This window comes from Pygoscelis adeliae, unplaced genomic scaffold (assembly GCF_000699105.1).
Source record: "Pygoscelis adeliae isolate BGI_AS28 unplaced genomic scaffold, ASM69910v1 Scaffold123, whole genome shotgun sequence".
Lineage (NCBI taxonomy): Eukaryota > Metazoa > Chordata > Aves > Sphenisciformes > Spheniscidae > Pygoscelis > Pygoscelis adeliae.
Window position 1 is genome coordinate 2,834,926 of NW_008824650.1, and position 22,675 is coordinate 2,857,600.

At 43.6% G+C, this 22,675-nt stretch overlaps 2 protein-coding genes across 2 annotated transcripts in view; one reads left to right on the forward strand and one right to left on the reverse strand.

The window, feature by feature from the left end:
- Positions 1-16,765, forward strand: part of WDR86 (WD repeat domain 86) — a 22,042-nt gene extending 5,277 nt beyond the window's left edge. Inside the window, exons 4-6 of the mRNA XM_009322495.1 lie at positions 9,350-9,485; positions 14,381-14,484; positions 16,547-16,765. Of these exons, the coding sequence (XP_009320770.1) occupies positions 9,350-9,485; positions 14,381-14,484; positions 16,547-16,765 (459 nt within the window). The remainder of the gene's footprint in view (positions 1-9,349; positions 9,486-14,380; positions 14,485-16,546) is intronic.
- Positions 16,766-20,427: 3,662 nt separating this feature from the next.
- NUB1 (negative regulator of ubiquitin-like proteins 1) overlaps positions 20,428-22,675 on the reverse strand; it is a 13,383-nt gene continuing 11,135 nt past the window's right edge. The window contains exons 13-14 of the mRNA XM_009322496.1: positions 22,082-22,274; positions 20,428-21,124 (exon numbers count right to left, since the gene is read on the reverse strand). Of these exons, the coding sequence (XP_009320771.1) occupies positions 20,961-21,124; positions 22,082-22,274 (357 nt within the window). The 3' untranslated portion in view covers positions 20,428-20,960. The remainder of the gene's footprint in view (positions 21,125-22,081; positions 22,275-22,675) is intronic.

Here is a 22,675-nt window from a genome sequence, read left to right on the forward strand (position 1 = left end):
TCTGATTATCCTCTTTGCTTCTAGTGGCTATCCTGGTCTAACTTCTAGCTCAGTATCTATTTAAATCTTCCTAGGTCTTGAAACTCATTAGTAGGATTGTGTATGCAGGATCACCAGACTTTCAAGTAAAATAACCTGAGCAAGTAAACAGACACAGGGTCAGATAACTTAAAACGGGGAGGGGAAAAAAATTCAGAGTAAACCAGATGACTTAAAAAAACCAACCCAAAACCCAACCCAAAATTGTGGGCAAAAGATAATAGGAAAGCATAAAGCTGAAAGAAATCCTGCTTTAAAAACCACACAGACATAATTTGAGAAAAGAAGGGGAGAAAGAGATGGCCAAGACAAGAAAATGGGCAAGGAAAATGGAAAAGAGAAGTAGAGCATGGGGGAGCGAAACCAGGAAATGACGAAGGAGGGGAAAAAATTTAATGTGACCTGAAAAACTATACCCTGTTTTTCTGTTTGCAGTATTTTTCTGGTGAATGCTGCCAGGTTTGTTAATGTTGCAGAGGAGAGAAGGAGGTTAGGCAGATGAAGGAAAAGGGGAACTATCGCACAAGCACTTGTCCTGTACACTCCATTATCCACCAGAAAATGCTAATGGTATATTTAAAGAAGGTATATGATGGTCTGTAACTTGGTTTCAGGTCAGCAAACCTTAAATGTTTATAACTCTATGTGTCTGACAAGTTAATGACAGTAGATTTTCTCACTACTCTCCTTGTTTGTGTTTGTCGTCCATAAGTGCTTTTCCTTTACAGAGGCTACAGTATGTATTTTTAATAGCTGTTTAATAAATGTTGCCTTTGTTTCTAAAGAAGGTAGTCGCAGCTGACACTAGCAGACTAAAAACCTGATAGTACTGAAGGAATTCTGTTTTCCTTCAGTTTTAGAAAGGAAAAAACCCCACACAAAATCGTGTTGCCCTGGAGTAATGTTTGTCTTGCTTGGGTAAATTCTCAGTGTTAAAGCTTGTTTTTATGATATTGTGGTAATGTATTTTGAGGATGCTCAAGTAAATCTGTTGCTGTTCTTAGTGTCACGCTATGTTTTGCTGTTTAATTGTAACCCTTCTCCAAGGCACAGATTGGCAACAACAGAGCTTGCTTTAATTTAATTGGGTTCTTGCTAAAATTGTTACACAAAACCGGCTTGACCCTCTCCTAGAAGCCTGGGAAATTCAATTATACTCTTTGAATGCTCAAGAATGAGCAATGCTGCTCCGCTTGTGAGCACAGAGTTAAACAATGGTTTTAAACAAACAGAACTTCTTGTAGGGGAGAAGAAAAGCAAAACCAATACATCTATTTGGAAAACCTGAACAATTCAAAGTACACAAGACTACTGCTGCCAAGACTGTGTTGGCAACAGTCCTGGCCAAATCTTCTTCTAGCTGTGAGTAACTGGTAGCCCCTCGCTTCTCTCATCACCAGTTGATGTTTGAGGCTAGAAGAATCCAGCTGAGGTACATATTGCCCCCACAGAGAGCATTTCGTTTCTAGGCTTCTAAAACTTATCCTAGCTTAAGCAGTCACTGTACTGCTGTTGAATAGCTTTAGGCTGTCGATCTTTCCTAATTCCTCCCTCTTCCTTACTGGGTTCAACACTAGCCTTTCTGTTCCACTTGGCTGCTGCTCAGCACAGCCCACATGGTATTTTCATTCTTTTAGAAAGGGGTCAATCACCAGAATCCATACAAAGATGTTACAACAGAAGGGAAACTTCCTGAATAGAGGTGTTTATTTTTTTTAATTTTTGTTTTCTTCTCAAAAAGCTCTTGGAGCCTTTGCCTAGGGCTTCTTAGTGACAGTGTTGCAATCTGTGGCAGTGAGTTGGGATAGTATTTTTCAAACTGTGGGTCAGGAAGGACTTGGAGGTAGTTGTGAGTTGCTCACAGTAGCCAGCAGACAGTTTTAATTGTTGACAATAGTTCATTTTCTTCAGGGCAGAAGTGAGCTGCTAATTATACCAGATTTTCACTCCCCTGTCCTGGAGGAACTGAGTTGGTACCAGCAATTAACGGTAGTTACCTGTTCTCTGGGTGGTATAATGCTTTTGTGGAGAGAATAAAGGGAAAAAAATAAAGACTTATTTTCATTTTATTTATTCAAATAAAGATCCCTAAGGGAGGGTGACCTTTCAAAAAGTTTGAGAAATGCTCAGTGTGATCTCTCATCCTGGACACAGATCAGGAAAAATTTGGATATTGAGACCATATTTTCCCCAACTTTAAAAAGTACTGTTATTAACGGGAATGCCCCAGGATGTTCTAAACTGCTGCAAATTAGGTCTGGACTGTTCCAGTCATCTCCCGTTACTTTCCAGTAAATACCAATAGTGTCGCCGTAGCAGTGAATGGAAGTTCGCAGAGCTTCTTGAAGGAGCGTTTCTGGGTAGATATCCATAAAGCACACCCATGTTTTCCACCTTGCTTCCTGCAGTGCTGGCGTATGAAAAGCAGAGGGGTGATGCCACAGGCATGTTCGGATTTTGAATGTTCCTCCATTGCTCTAAGACCCTGTGGGTGGTGTTGCCAGCTAGCATAAGTTAGAGGAGCCTGAAAGCAACTCTAATCTAGCGTGGCAGAACGGGAAGCGTTGGTGAGCTTTTAGCTTTCCATTTTCCCCTGTCCTTGGTGGTCCTGGACAGCGGAGTGAAGAGGGTGAGCTGCTCAGATATTCCCCAGGGCTTGTCCTGCTGTCCTGGGGCCAGGCTGTTGAAGGTGATTTACCAGCTGAACTGACTGCATGTGGTCTACTCTCAAAGTAGTTCTGCTGCAGGTACCAGCTTATTCTAACGCCGCTATTCTCTTCCTTCCACTATCTAAATTAGACTGACAGAAGTTTTGCCAGGAGACTTTCTATCTGCAGTGGGAATTGTGTGCATGCTAGGTGCTTTGGCGGCCTTGACTACTTCACTCTCATAGTCAGGCAAGGTAACTAGCAGTGGAACAGCCAGAACTCTTCACTCTATTTCTCCTGCAGTGCATTGGTAGCTTGGCAGGCAAGGGACAGCAGCTGTTTTGTGTGCTCCCTCTTCATATAAGAGCCAATGACGAGATTTTATAGGAAGCGATGGGAAAAAGCGAGGGTGGGCTGAGTGTAATCACACAGCTCATGCTAGTTCTTCCACTTAAAAATTTCAGGCCTGACTAAAGACCAGTATTTGCAATTAATAATCAAACATGCATTTTCATTAACGTGACTGCCTGCCATAGGCTGAATAAGCCTGACTTAAATACTTACTTTTGTATGTTTTTCTAAAGGTCTCCAAAGTAGCTTTGCAAACTGTTCACAAGGATTGCTTTGTCCTTTGCTGATTTTTCTGCCTCTGAGTATTTATCAAAATTGTGCTGCCAAAAGCTGGCAGAGAGAAATGATCCAGCTTGGAATTTAGCTTGGATCCTATAGCAAACATTCTTGCAAGAAAACTCCTTTCTTGCAAAAGGAGTTTTAAATGAACATGAGTGGGCAAGGACTTGCTTCTGGTTTTCCTGCAAAAGATCCTTTGTTTGGACCATTCCCTTTAGTTGCCTTTTAAAGCTGACTAGAAGAAAAGAATGCTTTGAACAAAGCTGTTGCCTGAACTCCGTTTATATGCTTAACTGTTGTGGTCACGGGGACAGAATTTTCTTCTTGTGACACTAATTAAATTAAGTGCACATATTTTTTGTAATTTGTGTTTGTATTTGTTGCATAATTCATCAGAGGATGAAGATGTGAATTAGAGGAATATGAACGTGTAAAACACCTGTAGAAAAGAAACATGTTTCTAGGACCATTACTTCGCACTGCAGTAAAGAAGTTGAAAAATGTTTTCTAGCAGCCAGACCAGAGAGCTCATTCTAGATGGATTCTCAGGAAAAAAAACAATTTCTTGCCCACAGGGAGTTCGTTAGCTCGTTAAAATGGATGTGGTTTGAATGGGATCCTGAAAGTCTAACTCGGCCGAAGGCTTACATAGTTGTAACTTGAGATTGGTCCAACTTGGTGATTTTTAACTTAGAAGTAGCTGTGAACAGAAGACCCAGCTGGCAGATTGTAGGAATACTGACCCCCATGTGAAGAATAAGCTGGTAATGGGACACATGGTCGCTGATGTGGACTCATTGTGAAGTTCCTGGGAGCCAGTCTGAGTGCAATGACCTTTGGAAAGAGGATGTGTCCAAATCTGTTTGGAGAGCCGATTGCCTCTCCTTGGATGAGTGTTAAATTGTTTCTTATAGCAAAGGTTAATTGGGAGAGCAAAGTCCGTTCCTATAAGGTTGAAATACCTGCTAAACAGCTCTTTTGCAGATGTTTTTGGCATTCATACAGGTAGAAATTGTCTTAAGCTGCTGCATATATTCAGTTCAGCCAAGCTTGTGGAGCAATAGGGTTGTGATTGTCTTGAGAGACCAACCCTAGATGTGATCGTTTGGTTTTTTTTATTCAAACTGTGGTGTGTCTGGGGGCTACAACCGAGGTCAGGGTTGCATAAAACTGGCATTTTTTAATAGTGAAACCTGTAACTACTTCAGCGTTTACAACCTGTATTTTGCTACTGCTGTTACTTTGCTACTCACAAGCAAGTCTGACTGAACTTCTTCACGGAATACATCACCTCTGGTACTTTGGCCTGAGGATTAAGATGAATTTGCTCCATTCATGTGTCTCAGTGTTTCATCTGGTTTAAAGCAAAGTCCCTCAGAGTAATAAGAAAAATGAACAGTCCAGAATTACAGATACCAATGCAGTGATTTTTTTGCTGTCTGGCTGAGGCTTTAGAACTGGGCATCTGACTGTCACCAGGTTTTTAATTCTTTTGAAGCTACTTGGGTTTGAAATGTCCACTCAGCTTGTTGGTATCTGAGGTGCAAATCTGTTCTGTGTTGTCTGCTCTGCTACAGGTGTCTTTGCCTTGCCATGCTTTTCCTTGTCAGGAGCTTTGTTGGGCAGTTAGCCAAAGTGAACGAAGTGCTCAAAAGCCAGCCAAGGAAAATACAGCTTTGAAAATATCACCGCTTCTCCAGGCAGTTGCAGATTAGAATATGTAACTGTTTCTACTGATGATTTTTAAACCAAGAGTTGACAGACTTGGGTATATCTGGAAAAATCTATTGAGTGAAATTTTATGTTTTTCCTTCTAAATAATAAGAAAATTAATTTTTTTAATAAGAATAGGACTGGGACATAGGGAATTGGGTAAAGGTTTGGAGACTTTGGGCTGAAAAAGCCCAGTAGTTATGGACCTGGGGACCTAGCCCATAAGTATTTACTGAAAATGACTGCGCCTGGATGCCCATACACAAAAATGGGTGCGTCTTGGCAGTGGGGAGGCTTAGATCCCATCGAAGCTGGAGCATGAGCTCGCATTTTGGTGAAGAAGTCAGTATACTTTGTCCAGCTCCTGAGAGGGGACAGATCTGCTGAGCCTAACGTGTCAGCAGGGATGTTTAACCCAAGGAACAGAAACCGTGTTTAACCCAAGGAACAGCAACATATGGTTTGGCCCAGTAGTCTAACAGAACTGGCGGATCTGGATTAAATGGTCTCTGCAGGCTGAGGAGATTTGAACCCATTTGGAGGGTCCCATAACCGCTGGATAGAAGCCAAGCTGGTGTAAGGAGGTTAGCAAGAGTCCTAGAGGGAGAACCAGCAGAAGGTGACCTAACTAGAAATCAGTGCTTTGGGGACCTGTCTGGAAGTGGGCGGGGGAACCGTGTTACAGTCCCTCTTTCTTGGGTTTTTTAGATAGTTTTCGATACAGTCATGACTTAAGAAAAAGGATGACGGGAGCCAAGGACCTTGCTGCTGGATGACCCTAAGACCTCCCCTGCTTCCACAGCAAAGGTGGCTTGTGCCCAGCCAGCATGAGGACATTTGCACAGTATGTCCAACCTTGGTGAGTTGGAGCCAAGGCTCCCGTGTCTGCATTGTTGGGGCATAGCCACACCCTTTGGATGCAAACTCTGAAAGAAGGCTCTGGAGTAAAAATACCAATTTGGCATGGGTCAGATTGGATTGGTGCCTCTGTCTTGCTCTTCTCAGGCAGAATCCCCTCTGGTTTTCATATACTCTCTTGACCAGTTTCAGGGATACTGTGCATTGTTGCTTGTCACAACTGCCCTGAAGCACGTAATGCTTCCTGTGCCTCGTAGAAAGGTACAGTTGCAGCCTGGATGAGCCTTCCAAATCAGGGCTGCATTCTGGGATTTGGGTAGTCAAAAGTTAGGATGCTATAAATTTCAAGACCTTTTTTGGATGGACTTCAGTTGCATTATATCATGGTTCCCCATCTATAAAGTAGGGAAGGTATTTATTTTACATTACACAGAGTGTGGGGCCTGCTTGTAAGGTGCTTTGGCTAGGGGAACAGTATGTGATGATTCTTATTATTTTGCTTAAATATAGATATCTGAAGTGTTGTAGCTTAGGCTGGAGTTGTAAACTAGACCTATCTTTAATCAAGTGAAGGAGGAGTCATCTCACCTAAATTGATATAGATGGCTACAACTGAGAAGGTTGTCCTTGTCAGGGGGGAGAAATAGTGAGTTTTAAGGCATGAGCTGTTTCAGACATCTGCTTCAGGATGAGATGAATTGTGCCCTAGACTGCAGTGACTCTAAGGGGACTATGTTAGCTGTAGATAACCTGCATCAATTTAGATGCGATGATGCCTGCGTCATATCACTAAAGGCAGATCTGATTTGCAACTTCAACCTGAGCTGATAGCTCTTGATGGCTTTCTCCTCTAATAGCTATTTCGTGCTCTGTGTTTTAAAAATACCATGGAAATGAGAGGCTGTGTGACAGCCAGAGCCTGTACTGAGTTTTGCTGTTGGCTGTGCTGCAGGCTTAGTCTGTGGCATCCAGTAGATTGTTTAACCTGTTAGTATTTCAGTTTCCATGCATGGCTGAGAGTCCTTTGCTACTGTGCTCACCTGCTTAAACTGGTGAGGGGGAGGAAGGTGCATAAAAGTGTATCATGCAGCAGCCTGGGTAGCACAGAGGCTTTGAATTTAATGAACGTGGTTGGTGTGTCAGCGAACTCTCCAGATCTCTGACTGGGCATTGGAAGCTTTTATGGCTCTTCTGATCCTGGAGCTATAAATTACCTGAGTAAGCCCACATAATTTAACACATTTTTATATCTAGCAAATTAGCAAATCTAGGCAAGTTGCAGCTTTTCTATTTCACTTCAGCATTTATACACCCACTTAAATGTAGAAATGAAGCAGCGTAACGTAATGTACCGTTAAGGCAGAGTGGCATTCACCTGCAGGAGGTTATAACTTAGCGTTTTCCCTTGTTCAGTGGGTGGGCTGATGCTGCTAGCAAGATGTCTGAAAAAGAAATGCAATGTCTTGGCCAAGAACAATGCAGCAGGATCTCAACTCAAAGCAACCTCTTCCATTTAGCAGGTGCAATGTGACCATGCTCTTCATGCCCATTCAGGTTGAGCCTGGACATTAAAAGTCAGGTTACCTTCCTCAGGCTAACTCTACAGCTCTCAGTTTTGGTTAGTGCTGCTGGTCATTCCTTCTCTTTCCTCACTGAGATGTAGTTTCAATGCCATTGCTAAAACAACTTAAAAGTAATAGGATGTGACATTTCAAAGTACTGCTGGCTTTGAACAGTGGTATGTGTTTTACAAGCTCCTGATGTTTAGCTATGCAAACTGTCCCATGGGCCAAGTTCTGCTGGTAGGAAGTGTGGCATGCACTGCTCCAACTGGGCTGGTGGGAGCTGCGGCCAGTGATCATCTTGGTCTGCTCACATACATTTCTTACATGGGTTAGCGTAGTCCCATCACTGAGTGCTTTGTATCTTAAAATACCTTTTGTTTCATGTTCTTGTAACACAGTGCAAATCTCACTTACGATGCCTTTTGGGAATGGGGTGATTCCTTTTGGGAAGAGGGGTGGAGATGGGAGAGCGTGAAAAACATTTCAACCTTACAGATACAGAGTGTGCAAAGAGTGGGGACCGAAGGTTTATAATAATCTAAGGTGGTGGAAGAACCAGACCCTTAAAAGTGACCTAAGAGCAAGACCCATGTCAAGTTGATTTGTCATTTGTTCTGCAGTTGGTTTCCTGGAGACATATGAGGAGCGTAAGGGGTTAGTGCTCTGCTGGTCACTTGAGCCTTCTGATCCGTGTGTCTGGAGGGGAAACATGGTATTATTAGTCCTTATGCAAATTCTGTTTCTTTGTGGGGGGGGTCAGGGTTCTCCCTCCTGTCTCTCTGTCCATTTGATACAGAGAATTGCTGCAAGTCCATGAAACCTACCTCAAACTACAGCCCGTGGATTGCTGTGAGAGTGTGTGATGACTGGCTGCCTTCATTACACTGCCTTCAGATGGCAGGTGTCTGGCCAGTTCTCTGCTTGGAGGAGTAGGCAGTCAGAGCTGTACGTAATGATGGCTGTGGAAACCTTTAGTTTGTTTTTGTTAGGTGGACATAGAATGCAAGATTTTTCTTTGCACTGTGGAGGGTTTCCCTGCTGAGCTGCTAGTTTGTTACTGTGTACTGGCTAGTTTTATAGCCTTGCACAGGTCAGTTACTTTCTCTCTGTCTTGGTTTCCCATCTGCAATCCTTTCCTCTGCCATTCTCTGTCATGTCTGTGTGGAATAAAAACCACCCTCCACCACTAGTGAGTTCACACATTGTGCAGGATAACTAGCGTAATGAGGCGCTGTTCTTCTTTGGGATTTACAGGCAGAGTTGCTCTAAACACTCAGCAGAAGACAATCAGATTGAAGATGTTTAGAAACCCGTGTAAGGATAGTTATTTAATCATTTGATAACACAGTCTGAAAAGACTTGTTTCAAGGAAGAGTTAGTGTTTCCAAATATTGACCTTGTGCAGAGTGATCGTGTTAAACCCCGGTTTATGTTGCATAGGATTTTATTTTTAATTTACTTTTTTGTGTTATTCAAAATTGTTCTGAAATTTTTCTTGTAATTAAAACTTACAATCTGATAAGAGTTCTTGTCAAATATGCTCTGCAGAAACTACGCTACAGGGTTTTTTTTTGAGGCTGTATTAATGTAACTAATTATGGAAGTAGGGTTATCATTTTTAAGCTCACTGGAATCCTGCCTGTGTGCACCAGCACATGGGCTAAGTTTTTGATTTTCTGAAATGTGGGAGCTGTTTTTAAGGCCCAGAAGTCGATGGGAGATGTGATTGTGAAGAATGGTTTTGCTCATCATCCCTCTTGTTTCAAGGTGTAGTCGTTGCTCTTTGTAACAGGCTGTTGAGTTGGAAACCGTGACTTCGGATGAGTCACTTCAGTGCAGTTCTCTCACGAACGTGCCTGAGAGACTATTGCTGATGTTTTTTTCTCTTCCCTTCAGCTAGTGAATCGGCACTTGTATTCAGGAAGCGCGGACAGGACAGTGAAGTGCTGGTTAGTAGACACTGGGGAGCGAATCCAAACGTACAAGGCTCACAAACACAGCGTTAGCACTTTGAAATACCACGCTGGGATCTGTAAGTTGCCTTTCCTATGTTCAGCAATCCCCTGTCTCCTTTTCGATGTTTGTCTTTGATCAAAGATTGTTAATAGAGAATACTGTAATTTTGAAGGCTTGTGAAATTGTTACTTTTTTCAACTCCAGCATGTTTATGTTCAGTATCAAACTTTGCTGCACTACTCCATGTGGGAAGCTTAGATCTTCACTCCGTTTTCCACCTCCCTCTTCTGGCAAATGAAGAGGCAGTTGCTTTATTTCTGTTACCAAAGGAAGTGGCTTAAATCCTGAGCTGTCTGTGGGTTGTTTGTATAGCTGTGGTTTAACCTCGCTAGTCTGATGTCTGTCAGTCTGCTTCTGCTGCATACTCAGGGACAGCAAGTGCTGCTGCTGGATATGCAGCCCTGTGCCTGCCTCTGCTACCTTGTAGGTACTGTGTAATGGACTGTCCTAAACCAGAATCACATCTCAGATGCTGACTGCTTCTTTCTAACAGTTAGGCTTCCTGTTCAGAGTCTGACCATTTCCTAGACTCATTTCCCACGAGTTCTTTTCCCTTTATCTGTCCTCTTTCATGTATTTGTTCCCCAAACCACCTTTCTGCAGTAGCCAAGCATTGCTTGCCTTACTAATGCTCGGGACTCGGTTCCCCTACTTTCAGTACTCCTGTTAATAGCGGTATCTGTACGTAACTGTCTATTGACATAACAGTATATTCTGACCATGAAACCTCCCTCTTTAAATCCCTCTCTTGGCTGGCTTTCCTTCTCCACATCATCTATCCATTTCTGGTTTTGGGTTGCAAGACTGCGCCTCTGTTTTTATCAGCCTGAACCCTCTGTGTGTGTCATCCTGGTCTTATCCTGCCACTGAGGTTAGACCTAATGTGCCTCCATTTGCTTCCCAAACAAGTAATTCTCTCCTTCAGGGTAACCGGGATGGAAACGCCTGTCTTAAGCTAATCTGGAAATTCGCAACGCTTTTCTGATTTCGATTTCTGTACTTCAGCTATGAAGCGAACACGTAACACCAAATGAGTGGTTGCTATTTGGGCCTTGATGTCTCTTTTGGCAGATCATCAGTGTGGTGGCGATAAACGGCTGACAAATGCAAGATGGCACACAGTAGAAGAGAGTCATACCTGCACGGGCAGATTACAGTTTAATGGCAGTTGTCTAGCACCATGCTTGACATGGCTGACTGACCACATCTATAACGCAGTAACTGAATTGATTTCTTAATTATGTTTGGAAATTTAACGTGTAACCAAGCCCATAGGTAGATTTTTATTTTAATCAGGTAGCCTTTTTTTGGTCTTCCTTTCAGCATGAGACCCACAGCACTACTTTTCTCCATTAAAATAGTTGATTGTAATTAACGGTTAATTTCAGCTCTCCTCACCTATATTGCAGAACTGCCCCACTCTCCTCTACCTGCAGGTTATAATTTCTGTTGATTTCAGCTTTTGCAGTTGGCTAGAAGGCTGAAATGGAAGGGGAAAGGGTCTGAGCTTACGCTGCACCCTGAAATTATTATTGCTCAAAGGTGCAGGCAGGTAGGGCAGGGGAAATGAACCAGAAATTTTAATCCAGGATGAGCACTGGCAAACAAAATACTGATTATTTTGTGTGTGTGTGTGTGTGTTTTCCCCCTTTTAATTATAAAGATACAAAGCAAAACATTGAATTCATCAAGACTACCCAAAGGTGAGGTAACTGTGCTAAGCTGATGTTGGCCTGATGCAGTGAGGAATCTCCATGTCAGGATGGGAGATGGCGAGACTGTCTCCTTCATTAACGAGACCTCCAGAGCTGCATTTTTTCAGTGTTGTGCAACCAGTATAGACTTGACCAGGCTCTCTAAAACCATCACAAAGAAAGTTTAGGCTCAGACAAAAGTTTCATTATCTGATGCCACCCCCATCAGCTCTGCAGCTTTCTCTCTCTTCCCCCTCATCCTACCACCCTGTCCCTGCCATATTCATACATTATTTTTCCATAACACTCTTTTTTTCTTAAAATGCAGGCAATACTGCTGCATTTAGTCAGACCTGTGAAGACATCCTGATAGCGTGGTAGAAGTGTTCACAGAGTTATTTAAGATCTCATTTTAAATCAAATGCAAAAATACTAGAAGTGTCAAACAGGGAGAATTGAATTGTTCCACTTGAAGGGTAGAAAAAATGTCATGGAAAAATATTAGGGACTTGTTTGAATAGAATTTAGATGCATTTTAATTCTTGAAAGAGGAAATTTCCCCTTAAAAATTAGTTTATATACTGTGATCGCTTGCATTATTGTAATACATTGATCACTTATTTACACAGTATCTAATAGTTTTGTTTCAATTAGAATTACAAAGACATGTTCGCTGGATACCAAATGTTGGAGCTAGCGTAGCTTAAAATTCTAGCTGTTCGTCTGGGACAGATCAGCACTGTGTGTCCGTTCTCTGTCTTTCAAAAATGTGGAGAAAATGCTTCAATATAAATGATGTTTGTTATGGTTTATGTTGCATTTGCACGAGTGCAAGAACATGGAAAGAATCTCAGCTGAGAAGTGGTAACTTTCTGTTAGAAGATCTTAATTCTGTCGCTTGCTATCTGATCAGTACCCAAAGGCTCGTTGCCCCAAAGAGTTTACGGTCTAAATAAGAAAATATAGTAGAAGAATGAGAGGAAAAATATATGTGTGTTTCCAAAATGGCTTTATAGTGTACAGGGAGTCCAGCCAGATCTGAGAACTAAGCTTTAAAGCATCAGAATGTGTTTCTAGTGGCTTTCCTCAGTCTGCTTGTGTAATTAATAGCATGGGGAATATTAAAGCTGGTTCTCAATCTAATTTACTTAATGATACTATGTTGGTTATTTCTCTCCTACTGTATGTGCACAGTCATTTAAAATTTAATGCGGTTTATATTTTTTCATGTTGCAAAAACTCCAAGGGAACATTTAAAACCTGTTCTCCCTTCCAAGAGTCTATGAAATTTAAGTAAAAAATAAAAATGAATTGTTGATTTTATTTTTGTTGTTTGTTTGTTTCACAGGTGGTATATATAAGCATATATTTAAATGCTAAATCTGGATTAGGTCAACAGCTCTCCTCTGAAACTCAGAGGTGCAAAGCCACTTCCTGAATCGAGAGTGACAGTTCAAAAGACATAAAGGATGTCTGTCAAAAGCAAAATCCTGATAGCGATAGCTAAAGTAAACTGACAGCTGCATAGTGAAAACAGCTCTTAATTGGTTCCTACTCTCTGCATGTGTGTAATAGTATTAAGTGATTTCCATTCACTGGAAAAAAAGTCTGTAGCACCTCCCCTGCTGTACATCGTTGTTACTCATTTGCAGAATGGGACGCAATGCTTTTTCAGGATTGTGTTGGCAATTGAATTTATAGTGGCCCGTACAAAATGACATCGATTTTCCACATCCAGATGTTTCTTGAAGGTGTACCCGGGAAGTACCCAGCCTCCTGCCGTTTAATTTGAAGTTGAAAAGCTGATGGCAGTAGGTAGCCTGTTCTCTTGTCTCTTGTTGTAGTCCTGAATTTACTGCCATGATAATTTCTTCACCTCTTTTTAGGAATCCAGTGCCTGACTTCTCCCAAAAGAAAAGGAATCTGTTGTCTTCAGGCACTTCAGTTTTATAAAAATCTTTCCATGCTAGTGGCGTTTGCAAAGGCATGAAATGCAGGGAGCAGTGAATATATTGCTTTTTGCAGTTCTGAAATATTTATCTCTAGATAAACTTGAGGAGTTTGGGTTAAGTGAAGGAAAGTGAGTGTTTATGAAGACAGCTGGTAACCGTTAAAGCACACAAATGCACTCCTCTTTGGGCATATTGCTAAGCATAAAATCTAAATATTCAACATTGCCTTACAGTTTCTGGATGCAGCAATTCTGGGGATCTGATGTGGAGATCCTGAAGTGTTGAGAAATTGTTCTTCGAACGTGTTAAGATACCCTAAGGAAACCTGATGAACAGCCAAAATCCCTGGTCATGCTTAATTTACTTAGCCCCCCCCTGCCTTGTAGCACATGTACAGTATAGCACATAGAATACAAGAGTTACAGCCAAAACCCTCAAATAATTCTGTGCCATGCTGAAACAGAGATTATAGCCTGGGCCTTGAATCACTTAAAGGCTCTACTGCTTACAAAGATCCTAAGCTACAGGATTTAGCTGAAGACATCTACCACACTGAACGAATTTATAAAGCTTCTTTGTAAAGCTGCCTACACATGCCAGTCACCTCTGAGGACAGACGATTTGCCTGTGGTATGTCAACAGAGACGGCCATGCCTATTGGTAGTAAGCTTATGGTTGAAAATGGGGGAGAAAAAAGGGTATGATTTAATGAAGCAAAGGCCAAATTCGTATTACTGGTATGAGAGGTGGTAACGCTGTTGCTGTGGTTTGCAGCTCCACTTGTACAGATGCTTCTGCTGCTTGATGCAGCAGCAGAGGTGATGAAGATACTATAGTGCTGAATGGAAACCTGGAAATAACTATGGTAAAACAAATGGAAGGCTTAGTGGAAATCCATAAAACCAGACTTGAGATAAATTGCCTGCTTAGAATTCCTGAGGCATGTTTAGGCAGGGAAATATACATGGAAGAGAAGAGCAGAAATAGATACTTGAAGTGTGCGTGGCGTGAAATGCTGATGTATGTAGGAACTTCAGGCTTAAGGCAGCTCAGTGTTTTGAAAAATACGAATGAAAACAGGCACGCTGGGGTCAGCGAAATGAAAATGATCTGAACTTGCTATAACTGAGAAGAGAATCAAGCCTAAAAACGATACGTCGTGCTCCTTTGTGAACTAGTTTTAGGTACATGTTGAACTCGCGTGAACTGATCTTACGTGGCTGCTCACATTCGGCCATGTGCTATGTTGTGTGGTTGCGTTGCAGTGTTCACAGGAAGTGGTGATGCCTGTGCGAGAGCTTTCAATTCCAAGAGTGGTGTCCTGCAGAAGATCTTTCGAGGGCACAAGTTCATCATCAACTGCATCCAGGTCAGGAAGGGGTTTCTTCGCTGGGATTTCTCACTTCTGATTGCTCCCTCATTTGTTTTGTGGGAATTGGCGTGGCTAGCTGTTCTGCGTGTCTTGGGTTGGATGTTGTTCTAGGGTAAGACCAAAAGTAACAGACTCGAATATTCCTTTTGTAATTTTACACAAACTCGATAATAATAAGGATAAGTGAAACCACAGAACGAGTCCCCAGAGACAGTCCTATATCTGTGGTTGGAGGTTTTTCAGGTCGGGTTAGGCAAGCAACCATTCGAAATGAGAGGGATGTAACTGATCCTGTGTAGGGGCAGGGAATGGACCCCGACCTCATGAGACCCCTTCCATTACAAGGCACTGGTGATAAGTGTTTGCTATGCTCTAGGCGGAAAAGAAGTTTCTGCCTTTTCCAAGCAGAGTAATACATAGCATCATACCCCTTAGCCCCCCGGGCGTGGCATCCCTCAACAGTCTAGCAACTGCTTACCGTCCTTTCTGATCTTCGTGAAGAGTTAGTGGTGATTTCCACGTGCTACCCTGTATATAAACGTTTGTATAAAATATTGCCATCGGGATCTGTTCTTCTGAAGGTATAAAGATGAGAAAGAAGCTCTGTATTGCTGTCTGACCCACATCCTGCCAGACAAATGGAAGAGTCTCTGCCACTGGCTTAAATATTTTCTAAAAGTTAATTAATTAAGTCCCTGAAAAGTTGCTTGCATATTGTCTAGGCTCAAGCGATACTGGCGTTTAAAAGTTGAAAGGGGAGGCGTTAGTAATCCTTGGTGGCAATGCAAAGATCAGTATCACGCAAGGAATCCTGGCGGGGAAAGTTTGAATCCTTGGATGCTTTGTGCATTTAAGAATCCACATCTCCCTGCATCGGGATCACAGTAAAAGCTGCATACGGGATGAGGATTTTGATTAAGAACGTGAGACACTGTAAGTATTTCTGGCAGGCTGGCAGTTGAAAGGAAAAAGAGAGGAGATAAAATTCCTTTTGGAGTTGATCCCAAGCGTAGAGAGTTGTAAGTATGGTAGTCTTTTGTATATTTTTCTGAATTAGCAAGTGGCTAGTTGGTCTTAAACTGCCAACTCTTGGGTATTGACCAATTGGTTGTGTCGCAGCCAGTCACCTGGGTGTATTTGGGTGATAACTGATATAATCACTCTGTGCAGCTCTTAAGTATTGACAAGGCCAAAGCTTGGCTTCGTATTTTTTTTGTAATTTCATTTCCAAGTGTACAGGGCAAAAAATCCTGGGAAGAGAGAGGACTGAGAAGTGGTGACCTTAGTATGATCTTAAGTATATTAATGGGGGATGGATGAGGGGGCTGTGGTGGTGCTGTGCTTGTGTGGTGCTTCGTGCTGGTGTAAGCCAGACTGCCGGTGGGATGCTCGCGGTCATGGCCCGCCGCTGGAGACTGTGAGCGCCCGTGGCAGGCAGACTGACACAGGAAGGGGAAGATGATCAAGACCGACAGCTTATTTCTAGGGTGGGGTGAGGACAATTGGAAACATTACCAACAGCAGCAAATGTTCCGTTAAAGAAATGAAGCTACAGGGGGGAATCAAGGTTAAATTACTGCAGGTTTGGTGGAAGAACAAATTTTGAAGGAGGAATTGTACCTGTAACTTCCTGCAAAAGAAGAAGGGAAGTGAGAAGGAAAGCATTCCTGAACCTCCCCCTGCCCACTGTTGATGATTTTGGTGCCTCCTTAAGCTTCATCTTCAAACTCAGCAGTGTGAAACCAGCCCAGAAACTCCCAGCTACAGCCTACTCTGACGTTGAGTTTAGTTCCCTATTGCTTTTCTAGTGGGTTTAGGTTATAAATAACCCTTGCTGTTTATATTTTATGGCTCTGTGAAGTGGCTGAGAAATGAGTCCTGACTTGGTAACGTCTCATCCCACTTCAGCAGCTTTTGTGATAATTTATACTGGCTCTTGCAATGAGCTATCAGGCCTTAAGTGTTAGGATCAAGCTGTGTTTGCTCTGATTTCTGACAGTTTGATTGTGCCGATTCCGAGCTGTACGATTCGGTATTAAATGTGGCCCTGTTGTTCCAGATCCACAACGAGTTGCTCTACACAGCTTCCCACGATGGCACACTAAGGATTTGGGACATCCGGGGAATATGCAAGAGAAATAAGCGGCGTTTGAAGAAGGAGAGGTCTGCCCAGGGCAGGAGCTCTCAGAAGGGAAGTCTGTCTCGTCTCTTCAACAATAAAGTCGGCTGTATGGTACAGCAAGAAAATGGGGAACACGAGGCCGTTGAACTAATGTGACTGTCCAGAACAGACTTTCCATCGGTGACCAAAGCTGAACCTTTTGTTTTCTGCACCACTGTGTCCACGTAAACCAGAACTTGGAAAGAGATGGGAAATGGCTTTGCTTGAACCTCTTTTTCAGGAGCCGGGATTCTCGGTGACTGTCAGATGGACTCAAGTCAGATATTGTCGCTGCAGATGACTCTCAGCTGAGCAGTGCTGGGGTCAGGAGGGACTGCAGTGTGGTTCGGGTGATGTACTGCTGTGCGTGTGCGATTAAGAACTTTACTTACGACTGCTTGTTTTCGATTCCGTCTGGCACAGAGGTGCTGCACACTTCCGCCTGTCTAGTATCTAATAAGAAATGTTTTCTCCTGTCCCTGGTGCCCGCTCACATGCCCTCTGTTCAGCCGAATGTAGAAGTGAAAGGTGCCCTGCAGTACGACTACAAATTCCATTTCCACAGCTGACCTTCGGGTCAGTTTTTTGCTGATTAGCCCAACTAACGCAGGATGGTATGGCTCAGCGGAAGGAGTTCAAAGCAGACTGGACACCTCTCTGGGAAGTCGGGAGTAGTAGGACAGAAATTAATTTAATTTTTTTTTTTTTAACACAACATAAGCTAGAGAACAAGCTAAACCTCGACCTTTTGTACCAAGGTCAGCCGTTTGCCAAGGCAGTCGTCCTCCTCCCAACAACCTTGGGGGTTCTTTTATTTACCTTTTACAGTCTCACACTTGGCAAAGGAAGCATCAGCGGCCTCACAGGCGTCTTCTGTGTGCTGCGAGGGGCGTATGCTTCCAGCTGCCCGCTTACCCCCAGGCACGGATCCCCAGATGGGAAGCTCCTGATGGGCTCCTCGGAAGGGCCTCACCTCGTCTCAGCACGGCCGGAGTTGGAAGCTGTTCATCAGGCACCAGACCTGCGGTGGTGACTGCACCACCTCCGGGCAGCCTGGCCCACTGCTCGACCGTCCTGGGGGAAGGGTTTTCCTTATATCCACTGGGAATGTCGAACTGTGTTTTTTTCAGGGGAGAGAAGAGCAGAATGGGAAGATTTACTGGGTGCTCTATGTTTGTGATCTTTCCTCCTTAGGAGGCTACGTCCGGCCGTGGTTTGCTAGGTTGGTAGTAGCATCGGATAAGCAGTCAAACTGAAGAGAAGTTCTCCCAGTCTTTTTCCAGGTTCATCCCTCTCTGATAACCACTGAGCCATGAATAAACAAGGGTTCTTATATTTTTCTATTTGCAGATATAACTCTTTGTAGAACCAGTACAAAAATATCTAACCACATGTTTTTATTTTTATGGCTTTATTTATTCTGTACTACAGCAAGATAAAAATGCTGTAATCCTTTTTTAGAATGGACTAATAAACATGTGGCATCTACAGACAACTGACTGACTAGTTTTTATTTCCTTCTCATTTAGAGGGGATTTGGCTGGCTGCAGATGCAGAGCAGTTAAGAATGGATGGAATATGGACAAAAACCCCCCCAGCATATATACTTTTGGCAACATTTCTTGCCTTTCCTTCACTGCTGGGGCTGGAGTCTGGCATGCCGTGCAGCTTGTCCTGCCTCCCGCTGGTCACCAGACTGCCAGAGCTCAGTTTCCCTACTCAGGGGAAGGAGTGAGCAGCCACAAACCAAAGCCCAGTCTTAAGGGAAAGCACGGACAACGAAGAGCCACAGGTGCCGGCTCCGCGCTCACCATGGTGGCACCAAAGACCCCTACTCTGAAACCATAACACTGCGTGGTTGGGTCAGGTCCGTCATTGCTGCTACGTACCCTGCTCGCCTCTCCTGCTGAGCGGCTTTGCTAGCTCTTACCTGGCAGGTTTCCGCATCTAGTAGGAAACGGCATTTCAATTACGTGAAATGCCTACCGAGAGAGACTAATTTGGGAGGTCGTCTGCATGGTGGAGACTTAATTCCACTGTAAACCTCTCGGTCCTTGTTGTCGTCAGCTCAGTACTGGCCCTGTGGGAAACGTTTATGAGATGGTGGCTCTTGGTTGCTGGGGTGATGGCTTGCTATGCAGCTAATTTTATTTGTGTTTTGCTTATGAGGTCAATGCTAAGTAGGAGGCCTTTAGCAGAGACGGACAGAGTTGCACAGATGGTCTGGGCTACACTTTGTGTTTAAAACTTCGCACACAGTATGTTAGACGTGAGAGCTTATCTGGCCATACAGCAGCTGCACACGGGTTTCATAGGCATAGATCTCAAAGAGTGGAATTAATGAGTCGTTACCACTTCTGTCTGTTGCTAAACGTATCACAGGGTCTTCAAATACATGGTCAAAATTAACTTAAAACTTTTAGCCAATGCCTCCTGCCCTGCCGATCACTTAAAACTGCACACAGTTACTCGGGGGCGGTGCTGGCAGAATTACAGCTTCTCTGACAAGCACTGCGTGTTATGATGCTAATTTTAAATTCCCCAAGGACAAACGTTCACTTCTTACGTTGTCACTGCCAGTTTGCTATGCAAGCCGCTTCAAAGAGGAGAAATACTGCCTGTGCAGCCCGACGCTGCCCTCGGTGCATGCCTACGGGCTACCACAAGGTAATGCCAGAGCGCCAGTAGGTTTGGGAACGCTTCTGGCTCAAGGGAAGAATAAATTTGTGCTCTCCCCCATACTTCTCGTTAAAACCACATTCATCACTTTGTTCATTTTTCTCATTTTCAATTCTTTTGTACGTTCTGATTTCGCGCTGCGTTTTGTCCAGTGGTTCCTCAGTGCTCTCCTATAGAGAAACAGGATATAATGGTTACTGGGGCTGGTTTTTCTCCTCGGCAGCTCGTAGAAATGCTGGCTTTAGAAATGCTTCAACCTTCTGGGAGGAGATACAAAACTACTCACTTTATAGTACTTATCTTGATGCACAAGTATGAAATGCAAATAATTCCTTAACAGGGTAACCACCGCCTGCTTGTTGCCGTCTGTCTTTGGCTAAGGTAGCCAGGAAAAAAGAAAAAACCCACTACTGAAGGTTATTAAGTCCGTCCCCTGGAACCGCGCAGTCATTCTGCAGGCCAAAGCTCTGCTTCCTCCAGCATCGCGCTTGCCCTGACAGAAGTTCATTTCCCCCATTTCCCCACTGGTAAGTGCTGGGTACGAATAAACTGTCACCAGAGGGAAGGTTCGTTTTCCAGCAGCTGCTGTTGGGCCTTGCTCTAAGCGGAGATCGCGGCCAGTTCCCCTGTTCCCACCAGCTGCAGGACTGCGCCTGGAGCAGACGGGGCATGAGCTCCCTCTACCGTGAGACCTAAGTTACGGAAAGCAAATAAACCATTTTTAAGAAAAGCTGACAAGCAGGGGAACTCCTGTTCCCGGTGGAGAGGAGTGCTCACACAGCAGAAAACGCGAGGTTATAAAACACACTAAAAACAAAATCCCAAATATTTCTCCAGAATGCTGAAGCTGGGTGCAACTCCTGAGACAGTGCCTGAGCCAAGTTTTGTTCAACAGCCGATTAAAGAAAATCGTGCAGGCCCCAAGAAATCCATCAATCGTAAGCCACACACCTGCAAGAGGTTAAGGGGAGCTGCTTAGGGAAACTGGTTATTTAGCCATAAAAGGAAATACCACTACCCAGGTCACCAGGGTCTGAGAGCACAGGGCCCTGCCAGGAGTTCCTACTGGTTTTTAAAACCAAAGCACAGAAGACTCTTACTAAAAGCAGGAGCAGCACATAGTTACCTTTATTGCCTGTGTAACACCCGCATGAAGTGACCAGCAGAACACGGTACAAGTCCATGCACAACAGATACATACATCACTCTTAGAAATCTTTCAGAAGAAAAGGAGAACAGTTTGTGAGTCGATACCTCTATAACCTCACGAGCTAGGTTTCCAATTTACAAACTCACCTTTTTTTTTTTAAAGCTGGTATTTTAAAATGGTATAGAAATGCTTCTTTGCTTGAATACTAAGTGAATTAACTTATTTCACAATAAAAATATAGTTTAGTCCTATTAAATTTTCTTCTGAAAATAAATGTTTCTATTTTTCTGCTATGACAATAAATTACAATGTATCACAAATGTAGGCTTTAAGCAGATTTATAAATAAGCAGGAATTAGGTTTTCCACCTATAGTTTAATTGAATTCAAGGCATTTAAGTAAGAGATAAGCTGAAGGTGCATTTATAATCCAAATTCAATTTGTCAAGGTAAATACATATAACTGAAGTAGATGTAATGGGATTTAATGCTGTGGTACTTGTATATAGGATAAGTATTCATGAATGATCTGTTCCTCTTCCTCCAGTGTTAAATCCAGATAATCCTCTTCATGTTCAGGAATATCCTCTAGGATTTCATTGACTGCATCAGTCTCCATGTCTTCATCTGTTGGTGAACTGGAAGAACCTTCCAACAAAGAAAGGCAGCAGTGAATTCAAAGAAGTCGGTGCTTTCCCTCTTTCACCAGCACGACTGCTCTGCGAGTCCGTTCCTGTAGAACTACCTCAGTTAAAATAGCTCTGCAAAGGATACTGCAGGATGGCAATTTTTCCCTATTATTTAAAGCTGTAGGAAAGCCCTTAGTTGTACAAGGGGGATCACTGCAGCTCTGACAAGTAGCGGAAGAGAGAGAGTATGTCCAAGTTTCCTCTTTGCTAAATGGCAAGTATCAGTTACAGTTCTACCACGTAAGGGACACGAGGAAGGAGTATGCGGGTCAAATCAGCTGACTGTATAGCACAGATCTGGAATAAGCTTCCCAGCAGTCAGAACCCAGATAACAGCAAGCCCAAATAAATCATCATTATCAGCAGTAGGTCCAGGGAACACGATCCAGCAGCTTAGTACTTGCTCTCGGAAGGAGTACGGGCAGGGAGCGGTTGGTTTGTTTCTAAAGAGAACTGGCGTGAGCGAGTACAATTAGATGGGAGAAGCTAGAATTGCTTGTGGGCTGGAGAGGGCCACGTGTTCCCCACTGGGGAAGTGAGGACGCGGACACCCGAGGCCTCCAGCCTTGTGCGCCAAAGCCACAGCCCACTCAGCAGCCATCTCCTCTCAGCTCTTCCCAGGACGCCTCTGAAGGTTACCCCTTCCTTCGGGGATGCATCCGTCTAACGCGCTGCCTACAGCTGATACACGTCCCTTATGGCTCCGTATGTGGCTGTCACTGACTGCCCGGCTACAGCTCATCTGGGGTGATGGATGCCTTGCCTGTAACTATGTTACTAGTAAAAGTAGTCTGGGGCATTACTCGAGGCCCTCTACCAGTATTTAAGCAGAAATCGCTTAATCGTTTTGTGCAAAAGCCAGAAGAACGGCCTTCCCCCCCTCTCTCCCCTGCCTGCTGTAGGCAACACGTCTTACCTGCAGACTCTGTAGGCGAGTCTTTTGATGAAGCCGATTCTTCCGATGGGCTGGACCCTTCAGGAGACAGCTGCAGTGAAGCAGGAAGAACTCCCCCATAATGAGCAAGGGTTTGGGAAGCTAAGTGGATGTTGCCTTTAAAGACCTTTAAAGCTTGCTCTGCCGACTCACGGCTGAAACCCATATACATCAGCTACAGGAGGGGGAAAAATAAAAATAAAAAATCTGGAGAAATCCAAGCTCATCCAGCACCAGGCTCTGACAGGAATCTGACTCTGCATCTGACAGTCATTTCTCTCACACAGAGGAAAGCGCTGCATGCCAGGAATTCCAGGACAGTGACTCTGGTTTACTGGAACAGTTAACAACAGGGCAGTGACCTATTAAAGAAGTGGGGATGTCGAGCAGAATCAAGAGCCTCTTGCTCAATATCAGACCAATTCTTTTTCTGTTTTTCAAAAGGAAACTTCAAAGCACTCCAGCAGATCAGGAGGGTGCACGTGCTATTTACTTTTTCTAGGCAATACAGATTTCTTGCCTATCTGACACGGATTACGTAGCCACACTAACTACTGAAGAGCTTTTCAGATGGCC